The 12,604-nt window shown below is 39.8% G+C and overlaps 1 protein-coding gene across 6 annotated transcripts in view; it reads right to left on the bottom strand.

Annotated features, from left to right (window-relative positions):
- Positions 1 to 76: 76 nt before the first annotated feature.
- The window catches only part of CEP68 (centrosomal protein 68), a 30,396-nt gene continuing 17,868 nt past the window's right edge, over positions 77 to 12,604 (bottom strand). For 2 of the 6 annotated variants that reach the window (XM_083349252.1, XM_083349251.1), the window contains exons 3-7: positions 11,112 to 12,527; positions 9,194 to 9,316; positions 6,702 to 6,798; positions 5,166 to 5,328; positions 78 to 2,226 (exon numbers count right to left, since the gene is read on the bottom strand). In XM_083349252.1, coding sequence (XP_083205378.1) covers positions 2,223 to 2,226; positions 5,166 to 5,328; positions 6,702 to 6,798; positions 9,194 to 9,316; positions 11,112 to 12,527 — 1,803 coding nt within the window. In that variant the 3' untranslated portion in view covers positions 78 to 2,222. Of the gene's footprint in view, positions 2,227 to 5,135; positions 5,329 to 6,701; positions 6,799 to 9,193; positions 9,317 to 11,111; positions 12,528 to 12,604 lie in introns of all 6 variants that reach the window. The other 4 variants (XM_083349253.1, XM_083349255.1, XM_083349254.1 and 1 more) reach the window with 4 other exon arrangements.

The following is a 12,604-nucleotide window of genomic DNA, read 5'->3' as shown; positions in this document are numbered from 1 at the left end:
CTTTTTCCACCCTGCACTGTGAATGTTTCCATCTTACGTTCAATTAAAACATGACAACAGCTAATGTTTGTGTAGTATTATTTTAAGCAGACTTGTGTTTTTCTATTGTTGTGACTTACATGACGTTTAGAGCGCATTTTATGGCCAATTCATGCAAAACTCCACGTAATCCCAAAGGGTTCACATACTTTTTCTTGCAACTGTATTCTGAACAAAGTGACTATACTTTTTGTTCAATTTATGTTTCAGTTCTAGTTCTGTTTTTTTAAAATCTGGGAAGCCTACACAAAAGGCAACAGATTTGGGAAAGAGTACATCTGATTTGTAAATGTCTGAAAATATTTAAGTTCTAAGTTTTCATGTTTTGTGAAGTTTTCATGACCTCTTGGCCCTAATGTGAGCAAACTATACTTGAGGGCACACCCAAATTCCATTGTTTTGGTCTTCTAGAGCCTTTTTCCAACTATTACAGCTAAACGCTGTCGTTTAGAAGAAGGAAACAAATATAAATCCAAAAACAGATATGCCAATATATTTTCAAAATGTTTAAAATCCAGCCTTACTCGCATGTGAGATGTGTTTTCATAACCCTATGTTTCTCTGTCCCACTTCCCTTGGCTATCACTACAACAGACCTGTAAAGTCAGTCTAAACGAGATATGGAATCAATCTCAGCAGTCTTGCGTGTTGAAATGCCACCATTGCAAATTAGATCAGTGACTTAGTGCCTTAGATTGTATCACTCACTAGCAGTTTCCAAAATGCATTCGTTCAAAGTAAGTTTTCTGGAAAAAACTATTTATGCTGCAGTATCTAAGCAGCACTTAAGAACATGCAAAGGTATCTTAATAGGCTATTTGCACATCATGCCAGGCTAAAATGTGAATCAGTATGTATGCAAACTCAGGCTACTGCATTAAGTTAGTAAACCTTCGCTCAGGTTTACCTGTATGAATGAGGCTAAGAGATTTGATAACTATGTAGTCACTTTGTGGTGAGATGGGTGGCAAACAAATTTAATAAATCATTTTTCACCTACCCCTTAAAAGAAACTTCATTTCTTCTTGCTTCCAGTGAGAAGGAAAGTTGAACAGCTTAGAAAGGAGACATTATCTTTAGTCTATCCATTGCTCTTCATGCAGCTTGGAAATTGCAGTTTCAAAAGTTGGAATTTGATTATTAATATGGAATGCACTCTTATTATTAGCCCATCATAAAGAACAGGAAGAGTTTTATCTCTGAATGCACAGAAATCTTTTTTAAGCTCTAATATGGATTCAGGATTACGGGCAATCAGGAGCTAGTATCCCTAACTACAAAGCTTGTGGAGGCAGCAAAAGAAGGTATATGCAAGTCTATTCATGCTACACTATTAAACTGAGGTTTTCTGTTACAAACCAAGTCTCGTGTATTCTATTATAAAAACAGAACCACCCTTCATCCAAGAATTTACAAATAAGGTATCTATCAATGACACAGAAAAGTTCTATTACAATCTAGTGATTGGTAAGTAAAGGTGAAGCTTTTAAAAAATTTTGTAACTTTTTTAGCATGAATGTTGCACAAATACCATACGAGTCATGTAATTGCATCTTTAATGGACTATTATTTAACTGTTACTGAAATCATTTGCCTTCAGTGCATGTTTTAAAATAATAAAGTTGCTTTATTTGAAATGTAGCTTCCATATAATTTGTCACATGAGATAAACTGAAGACTAACAATTATTAATTGGAAAAAAATACAAAACAAATAATAGGGCTATACATTTTTTGATTATTATTTTGAAGCACTTAGGATCCCCCATAAAAAAGTATTTTGGCTGTTTCATATAGCAGCCTCTATTTTGTTTCAGGCAGCAACACAAATCTGAAAATGAACTTTAAGAAGTCCATTCGTGATCTGACTTTCAAACCAACTGCAGCTTTTTTTTTTTTGAGGCTCAAGTGGAATTTGTGTCTCACATAAACACTTCTGAATAATTTCTGAAGAATGCAGAGCCCTGGCAAATAAATATCCTAATTAGAAATGCATTATTAAACCTCCAACATCAGAAGTTTCCTTTCCACACTGTTCTTTGTTGTACCTTCTGAACTTGGAAATCAAGCTTGATGTCATTGTAGCACATCAAAATTTTGAAGGAAAAGTTCTTATTTCTTGAATAGGGAGTCTCATACTATTTATGGATGTAGTTATTTCATTCGTCCACATCAACAGAAATTTTATCTGAAATAAAATCATAAACAGCTGTTCTATTTCCATTCTTCTCACATTTTAAATAGAAATTACCAAGTATCACATAACTGATACATTATCTGAAATGAGGAATTATTCAAATTAGACTTATACCCTACATAAATAAAAGCAAACACTACATTTTTTAAAATGCTGATTCAGGATTTTAAGTTAATTTACAGTGCATTCAGAAAGTATTCAGACCCCCTTCACTTGTCAATTTTGTTATACTGCAGCCTGATTCTAGAGTTGCTGAATTTCATTTTTTTTCTCAATAACCTACACTCAGTACCCCATAATGATGAAGTGAAAACAAGTTTTAAAATGAATGTACATTTATTAAAAAGAAAAAACTGAAATTATACTTTGGCATAATTATTCAGCTCCTTCACTCAGTACTTTGTGGAAGCACATGTGAGTCTCAAGTCTTTGGGGGTATGACACACAAGCTTTGCACACCTGGATTAGGGGGTTTTCTGCCATTCTTCCTTGCAAATCCTCTCAAGCTCAGTCAGGTTGGATGGCGACCATCCAAAATGGTCAGCCATTTTCAGGTCCCTCCAGAGATGTTCAATAGGGTTCAAGTCAGCACTCTGGCTGGTCCATTCTAGTACATTCACAGAGTTGTCCCTAAGCCATTCCTGTGTTGTCTAAGCTGTGTGCTTAGGATCGTTGTCATTTCAGCCCAGTCTGAGGTCCTGAGCACTGTGGAACAGGTTTTTATTGAGGTTATGCTTGTACTTTGCTCCATTCAGCTTTCCCTCAACCCTGACCAGTCTCTCAATCCCTGCTGCTGAAAAACACCCTCACAGCATAATGCTGCCACCACCATGCTTCACTGTTGGGATGGTATTGGGCAGGTGATGAGCAGTGTCTAGTTTCCTCCAGACATAACGTTTAGAATTGAGGACAAACAGTTCAGTCTTGGTTTTGCAAACTCCAAGCAGGCTTTCATGTGTTTTGCACTGAGGAGAGGCTTCCGTCTAGCCACTCTGCCATAAAGCCCTGATTGGTGGAGAGCTGCACTGATTGTTGTCCTTCTGGAACTCTGTCATCTCCACACAAAATCTCTGGAGCTCAGAGTGACCATCAGATTCTTGGTCACCTTTCTTACTAAGGCCGTTCTCCCAATTGCTCAGTTTCACCGGGTGACCAGCTCTTGGACGAGTCCTGGTTGTGCCAAACTTCTTCCATTTGAGAATTATGGAGGCCACTGTCTTCTTAGAACCTTCGGTGCACCAGAAATTTTATTGTAGCCGTCCCCAGATCTGTGCCTTGAAATAATCCTGTCTCTGAGCTCTGCAGGGAGATCCTTTGACCTGATGGCTTTTGCTCTGCTACAGTATGCATTGTCAGCTATGACACCACCTATGGAGAGGTGTGTGCCTTTCCAAATCATGCCCAATCAATTTAATTTACCACAGGTCGATTCCAATCAAAGTGTAGAAACATATCAGCAACGAGCAAGAAAAATGGAGGCATCTGAGCTAAATTTCACGTGTTGTTGCAAAGGATCTGAATACTTTTTAATAACATTACAGACATTTCTAAAATTGTTTTCACTTTGTCATTAAGGGGTACTGAGTGTAGATTAAGGAGAAAAAAAATGAATTTCAACAATGAGAATCGGGCTGCAGCATAACAAAATTGACAAAAGTGAAGGGGTCTGAATGCACTGCAGTGTAGTCCTGGATTTACAACCATTTCTTTAGTGACCGTTTGAAGTTACAGTGGCACTGAAAAAAGTGAGATGACCATTTCTTGCACAACAGTTGCAACATCCCCTGTCACATGATCAAAAATTTGGACACCTGGCAACCGGGAGAGCCAGTTTAATCTAGTAGTTATAAGGCCTTAGCCATGAAAGCCAGCTGGGCGACCTTGGGCCAGTCATTCTCTCTCAGTCCAACTCATCTCACAGGATTGTTGTGGAGAAAATGAGAGAATGAGGATGTGTTGGTTAGTCTGCTGCTTTGAGTGATGTCTAAAAATAATAAAGGCGGGATACAAACAAACAACCTGGCATGTATTTATTAAACTGCAGTGTACAGGGGTCATGTGATCACCTTTTGCAAACAGATTCACTTAACCACATTACTAACTTAATAACAGCAACAGCACTTAATACACTGCTTCACGGTGCTTTACAGCCTATTTACAGCCCTCTCTAAGCAGTTTATAGAATCAGCTTATTGCCCCCAAGATAAAAGAATAATAAAAAAGGAATATAGAGAAATCCAGTGGTGCCTTCATTCATTATTCTTAAATCACTTTATTCTTTTTTGTGAAATGTTGAGTATTCTTTTTAACGCTAAACTTGCCCAAAACAGATGTAATTGCCTAGTTTACTCTCATTAACAACTGCCATTCTTAACCGCTGTGGCCAAAGCCACACGAGCTGTGCAATTTGGAGAGTTGTTTCACTGTGGAACCCTTGGTGCTCTCTGAGCTTGTTTGCTTGTATGGAGACATTTCATTTCCTGACAAGATAACACCATAAGTCCTAGTGAGTGTGGGGTTTGCTCCCTCTTTACACACAGTAGTTTGCCCTGTCTTAGTCACTGTCGGTGTGGGTGTGGTTTTTCTCCTTAGTATATCCTTGATTAGAGTACAATTTTTTGTTTGTCTAGTGTTCATCCCTGCCTATCCTAGTGTTGGCTGCTGGAAAGGACGTGTTCTAGTCTTTTTGTTTGCTTCTTAGCTTTTTTTTTTGTTTCACCATTTCTGGAGGAACAAGATTCAGGAAGGCAACCCTAAATCTCTTTTGATTCATTTGTTTTTAAGGAGTTGAGGACAGAATTGATGTTTCGCTAGTTCACAATGTAGAAAATTCCACATGGCCTTAGCATGAGATCCAGGAAAACAGACTTCAACAAAAAAATCTATTACTTAATATCTACCCTTCCCAGCATCTTTCCCCTCTGGCTTACTCAGATGTATCTTCGTGGACCGCAGTTTCTTGAACATCGCAATGCTTCCTCAAGCCGTCATCAAGAGTATGTATTGCTGCTAAAATAGATTCATACAATCGTTCAGCATGGCTTTTAAGCATATCCGAATGTTTGGCAATCAAGCCAAGAGTTTTCTGTAAAACTATTAAGCAGAGTAGGATACAAATTATACCATGCAACAGCTGAGGAGCAGGATATAAGCATGCTTTTCTAAATGCCTTTATTAGGGTTAGAAGAGAAAGTGCTAGAGAATCTCGCTCCTTTGTTTAACCATGCGCTGATTAGAAACGGCACATATTCTGCCTCTTTCCCATACGTTTACAAAGGGACAAGCCCTGGTCTGAACATTAAGCCATAATGTGTTTTCTCTCAACTTCACCTGATGTGTGAAGTTAGCCAGCTTACTCTCCCTTAAGGATTATTGTAAGATAAAATTACAGGGAAGGGGGAAAAGAAACTTAAGCTTCTTGGGGAAAAAATGGAACATCCAAATAACATCATAAACACGTGCTAGAATGTACAGGTTAAACTATCACGGCCACGAATACTTTACAAGTTCTGCAATTCAACCCTTTACAAATAATGAACTAAATTTTGAAAACACTTAAGTTTGCCTAATCACCCAAACTTAAATTGGTTCGCCTTTCAGAGAAAAAGTATATGTGTTTCAATTATTTCAATGTGTCTTGAAGCTATAATCCTATTTCCTACCTTCCCAATTACAAGGGAACGTATCCTTAATTTGGTTTACTTCTGTGTAATGTTTTAGATCAGGGGTCTTCAAACTTGGCCCTTTTATGACTTGTGGACTTCAACTCCCAGAATTCCTCAGCCAGGCACACTGTTTTAGATCATATCACAAATCTGTTTATTGAAATTTGTGTAACTTAAAGACTGAAATTCTGTATCTAATTACTAGAAGTAAGTCCTGACAAACACCCTAAGACTTAAATCCAACTTCCCACTTGCAGGCTCACTATTTCTAAAATGAGAGCTAGAAATCCTAGTGTTTAAAAAAATATATATAACCATTTTCCTTAAATGAGGATGGGCCCCTTTTAGAGGTACTCACCTAACAATGATACTCATTCAGCATTCATGTTTGAATTTATGATGGCACTGAATGAGTCGTGCTACCAGTCTTTGAAGTTCTGGCTATCGGTAGCTTCCTTACAGCCACCTGACTGCGATCTAGGTGCTTGGCATCCAGGTAACAAATGCAGCTCATAGCATCCATTATCACTATTTGCAACCTAGTTTCCTGGCAAGGTCAATGGGAAAGCCAGCAGGAGGTCACAAATGGTGACTACGTGTAATCTTTACTTAGTAAACCTAATGGTTATTCACTTAATGATGGCTATTGGAACTGCTGGAATTTCTGTCACTAAGTAGCATGTTCACATGACATTCTACTTCACAATGACTTGCTTAGTGACATAAACTCCAGCCCCAATTACAGTTGTTAAGTGAGGACTACTTGTATTTTCAAACTCCTGTATGTGATTGATTCCTTACCTGGTGAATTTGTTGACAAGCATTTAAGAAGTTTTTCCCCATCATTCAACACACTTTCAGTCAATGCTTGGTGCTCAGCTAAGTCTTTTTTGAATTCCTGTCAAGAAATGTGAAATGTAATGCACAAAGTAGGAAAAAATCATAATATGGTTGGTTGCCTAGAGCAGGTCCCATTCACAAGAATTAACTGACTTGTTTATCAGAATGTGTGTGATAATGGATCTTTTTTTAAAGAACCTAACAAATTAGCTATTATTCAAAGTAGAGCAGGGGTCCCGAACCTCTGATCTGTGGTCTGGCACTGGGCCGCGCAAACAAGCGAAGCCCCACCGCGGAATGTAGGCAGAATGAGAAATCATGCCTCCCTCTGGTCCGTGGGAAAAAACTCCACGGAACCAGTCCCTGATGCCCAAAAGGTTGGGGGCCGTTGAACTAGAGGATACAAGTTCAAAAAAGTGATGAAATCCACTGGGAGTTTTAAATGCAATAGATTAATTTTGTCATACAACCCTCACAATCTTCTCTAAAGAGTGAGAAAACTGACTATAGCAGATTTGGTGAATGACATCCGGCCAGTGCAAAGAAAAGAGGAAGGGTGACTGCATAGATTTCTTAAGCATTTTATGTAATAGTGAATGTTAGCCAAATACATTTATAAGTTATAACACAGGCTTAATAAAAATGTGCTTAACATTAATTTTTGATACTTCAATTTGTTAACGAGGTTGGGCCCCAATAAAATCCCACTTTTGCTTGCAAGCATGTTCTCTTGAAATGAATGAACCCCCTCAATCTGTTTAGAATTGCATTACACAAGTTTAATATTCTCCCCTCCCCCCCGCCTCCGAGTACTGTAGTTAGCAGTCAGACCAATAAGCAACTTAGTTCAGCATAGTGATCCTTCAGTAAAGTACAAAGGGCAGGACATTCAAGAACTATAACACAGATTCCTTTACTGGTTTACATTTTGATGTACAGTATTCCATGTTTGGGGGACACGGTGGCTCAGTGGGTTAGGACGCTGAGCTTGTCGATCAGATGGTCGGCAGTTTGGCGGGTCGAATCCCGAGTGCCACATAGCAGAGTGAGCGCCTGTTACGCATCCCAGCTTCTGCCAACCTAGCAGTTCGAAAGCACGTAAAAATCCAAGTAGAAAAATAGGGACCACTACGGCGGGAAGGTAACAGCATTCCGTGTGCCTTTGGTGTCTAGTCATGCCGGCCACATGACCACGGAGACGTCCTCGGACAAGCGCTGGTCTTCGGCTTTGAAACGGAGATGAGCACCAGCCCCTAGAGTCGGAAACGACTAGCACGCATGTGCGGGGGAACCTTTACCTTTACCTATTCCATGTTTATTTGGAAGAACATGTAAACGTCAGGCAAAATATAAAATGAGTAGCTCACTTGAACAGGAACACAGGCCTGGCTCACAGAAAGAAAGGAAGAGAGAACGAATGGGAAAATAATGAATCAATGTTGGTGTATTTATACCTGTTTCTACTATTTCTACCCAAAGATGCTGAGTATATACTTTGGAACCTTTAAGTAAAATGGCGAAAAAAATAGGCAAATTCATGCTTTTAGCAATCTTGTTGCTTAAGTAGCTAAAGTTTCATGAGGAAGTTCATTTATTCCAACTCTTTCCCTGTGCAAGTCACCAAGAGTTGCTTTGACTGCATTAGTATAGGAATATGTGTAATACATAATGAAAGAAAATCTCTTCAAAATTATAGCCAGACAGCAGTAATTTTGTCCAGTTACTGGCTAAAAGCTAAGTGGTTTCATGTGACAGAATGAATTACTTTTGCAAATTTTGTTTATATTTTAATCTGCCCAACAACAGTTGTTCTCTAGGTAAACAGCACATTTAGAATTAGAATCAGCATCCAGAATAAAGTATGTAAAAGATTGATATGTGTTTGTGTTTTGTGTGTGTGCCTCCGAGTCAGTGGACTCCTGCTGTCTTGCCTGGACAGGTCTTTGCTGTTTTGACAAGGTTTTCAGAATGGGTTACTCCTTGCCTCCTTCCTAGGCTAAGAGACGGAAGATTCACCCAAGAAAGTCACCCAGCTGTTTTGGACCTAAGGCAGAACTTGAACTCACAGTATCCCAGTTTCTAGCCTGGCACCTTAACCACTGCATCAAACTGGCTCTTACAAATTCCATACGGGGCATTAAAAGAGTTCAGTGTTTATGCTGATTAAGAACTTAACTAAAAATGTTTAATTGAACCAAATACTTTTGATAAGAGTTCATACCATTTTACAGCTATCTCTAACTGCCACTTTCAAGCATCAATTCTGCCAATGCAAAGAAATACATGCAATGACTTAGCATTATCTTTCCAATGTCTTTTACAAAGGGCTGCAAGAAAAGGTTAGCAATTGTAGGCCTGCATATTACCCAAGTTGCGTAAATATACAAGTATTACAAGTGTAATGAAAATGAACCCCACTATATTGAAATTCATGAAGGAGAAAATGCAGTTACCAGGTAGTTTTGAAATGATGCTTTAACACTTTCAATGTCTGGCTTGGGAGGAACCCAGCGATCTATAACTTCTGCCATTTTATGTAGCCAACGAATGAGCTCTTCCAACTGATAGCAAAACATCTGTATAGATAATTCAGAAAAAAAGTATTAAGCTACATTCAAATTTTGAGCCAGTGGATTTGATCAGCTTAAGCTGCACGATTGCCACAGATTATTCTAAGTATCCATTTGCAAGGAAACAGAAATATTTACCAAGGATATCACAATGTTTGCAAAACTTCAGAGCTTCATTCTACAAAATACTTATTTAGATACTTCAAAACAATAAAATCCAAACATCTTTGAAATTAAAAAGAAAAACACAAAATGGGACTATTTTAGATTTCTGTGAAGAACTTTTCTTACTGAAAAACCACATGGGAAATTATGGGGAAACTTCAGCGGATTCCTAATTGCAGCTGAAAGCATTGAAGTTGGCTGCCCTTCATACATTCAAAGTTCAGAAATGAGGCCTACCGATAGGATCAAATGGTAGAAAGTGAAAATGGTCAGTGACAAGAGCTTTCTAGAGCAGAGACCCCCAACCTTTTGGGCACGGGGATTGGTTCTGTGGAGAAAGATTTTTCCATGGACCAGAGGGGGCATGGTTTCCATGGATGGGGCTTCACTAGTTTGCGCGGCCCAGTTGCTGGTATTTATTTATTTTTATTTTATTGAATTTGTATACTGCCCTATTCCCGTAGGACTCAGGGCAGTTTACAGGGCAGTTAGAACCATAAAATACAAAAATTAAAAACAAAATCAATTAAAACAATTAAATTAAATTCAAGCCCCAAAAGTAAATCTAAAACCCAATTAAATTAACACCACCACAGTCTGGACCAAACAGCTCAAAGAGCCAGGTTTTCAGGTCCCGGCGAAATGAGCGAAGGTCGTTCCGTGGGTAGTTGGCTCCATAGGGCAGGCGCACCCACAGAGAACGCCCTTCCCCTGGGAATAACCCGCCGGCATTCATTAACTGGCGGTACCCTGAGAAGGCCCTCCCTGTGGGGGCGCACAGGAGGATGGGAATATGATGCCAGCAGCAGGTGTTCCCGCAGCCCAGTGCCGGTCCATGGACCGGCGGGTTGGGGACCCCTGTTCTAGAGAACCACAAGATTCTTCACGGCAGGGAACCGAGAGTCATGTATCACCAGGACTGGACAACTCATTCAAAGCAATATTCTGTAAAGGGTATTGGTGCAAGCAAAGTACTTCTTTGAAGTGCTTGAGGGTTGGAAGTTCAGTGTAGCTACTTCAAGAGTTTTCTTGGGACTCTGCACATTTATCAACAATGTTCTGTGATACTGCCCTAAAATACAGTAGATATACATATACAGTACAACTACTGTATGCAGAAACTTTGCTTCAAAAAAACTTTTCACAAATCCCTACACAGCTGTTTATTATATTGTCATATTAATTTGTGATAAGCTAAGGATATAGAAGACTCCATAGTCCATCAATGGACAAAGTCCTCAAATTAAAAGAACAGGATCTGGACAGAATAGCATAGGATTTAATAAGTAGTTGACTTTCTTGCTGGAATCCCTGGGAATTCAGAAAGTACCACAACATCGAATAGTGGAATGTTTCCATTTAAACAGAATGTAAATCATTCTGTTTGATGTACAAAAGAATACCTCAAACTCAAAGGAAGAAAAGATATGTTGCCCGGCAGTCAAGGTGAGATAATCTATAGTAGTGTGAAAAGTTTGTTAATTCTTCTGAACTACCTATATTCATGCAGTTTGATGACTTACAGTATGATTTGAGCTTCCACAGAGACAATGAACCCCGATGAAAACTTTAAAGTATACATAATATGCTCGATTTTAACACGATGACGTTCAGATTTAGGTTTTTAAAAAATTACCTTAATACACTGTGCAAGAGAGTAACGGTCCTTCTTTTCTTCCTGGATAGAAAAGAACTCTGGGCATCTCATTTCAAGAAAATCAGTGCCAGCAGCTTCCCTTGGCTCATTTTCATGGTCCTTGCTGGTTTGATCCATTTCATCAGGTTCTTGGAAACTGCACGTATGGAAAGAGTCAGAGTACAATTCCCACTGGCTCTCATTGCCATCACTGTCTCCTTGAATCTCTGGCAGAAGCTGCTGCCCATTCACACTGATGCAGGGGAAGTCATCTAGTTCCTGGCCATGTTCCGGCTTCTTTATAGTCAGTGTAAGATCAGTTAGCTGCTGTGCCAATGTCTCTAACTCCTTGAGTCTAGGTGGTAAGGAGAGATATTCATCATCACTGGCACATCCTTTCTGTAAGGGCAATATACTTGTAGAGCGCAAGACGTTTCCCCTAGCAGCCGTTCTCCTCAAAAGACACTCGTGTCTATTTTTGTGGCATCCTTGCTCAATTACAAAAGGGGAATTAGGTGGCTCGAGGCATCTAGGAGATAAACTAGGTGACATCCCTCCAGAAAGGCCAATTTCGCCACCTGCCAGGGACATTTTCCCAACGGGTGATATTCTGTGCTGAGAAACTGGAACGGAGCATTCCAGCTTTTTCGAGAAAGGACTTGAAAGTCTCTGCAGAGCAGTAGGGCTCTCCCTGGTTTGGTGTTCTGGGTCCCACATACTCACAGACTTCAAGGTACCCTCAGGGGAAATGGAGAGGCTATCAAGATCAATTCCAGAATCGTGGACGATGGAATCTTTGAGGTTTTTGGCAAGCTTGTATTTGGGCCGTAAAGGGTAAGTATAATCAAGCAAGTCCTCGTATTCTTTATTAGGATTCCAAAGCGGGGACTGACGGTCTGGTGATGGTGGTAGAGAATCAGGTATTGCACAAGCCCAGTAATCAGCCTGGAAGGAGGACATTCTTCTCGTTTGCCCCGCTATAGAGCAGCTTCTGGCGGGTGTTAGTTTCTGCCTGCCCAGTTTGGGACTTTCGTCATAGTCAGTCAGACTGCTCTGATGCCAAGGGACAGGCGTTTCATACGATGGACAGGCCCCAGTAGCTGAAACACTTCTTGATCTTTTCAATTCCTGCGGTTCAAAACCGGTGTCCTCCAGAGGTTGTAAGGAGCTGAAACTTCTAGGCAATACAGACATTTTGGCACTGAAATGTGGGCTTCTTTTACCTGGCAAATGCCTTGGAGTGGACGAATAAGGGATAACTAGTGCTTGTCTCCTACAGTCGGTATCAGGATTGCTAATGGATCTGGCAGCAGAACTGAAACAAGTAGCGCCTGGAACTTTTGTTGGGAGAACTCCTGGAATTTCCAGCATACCGTGAAATGGCTTAGTTCCATCAGAGCTCCTCACTGTATTCCTCTGAACAGTTTTGTTTCATAAAGGGGAAAACGAAAAAGAAACGTCATATTCCCGGACATTTAATTCAGAGTAGCGAA

Source organism: Vipera ursinii (genome assembly GCF_947247035.1).
Source record: "Vipera ursinii genome assembly, chromosome: 1".
In the NCBI taxonomy this organism is placed as follows: Eukaryota; Metazoa; Chordata; class Lepidosauria; order Squamata; family Viperidae; genus Vipera; species Vipera ursinii.
This window is presented reverse-complemented; position numbering and strand designations above follow the sequence as displayed.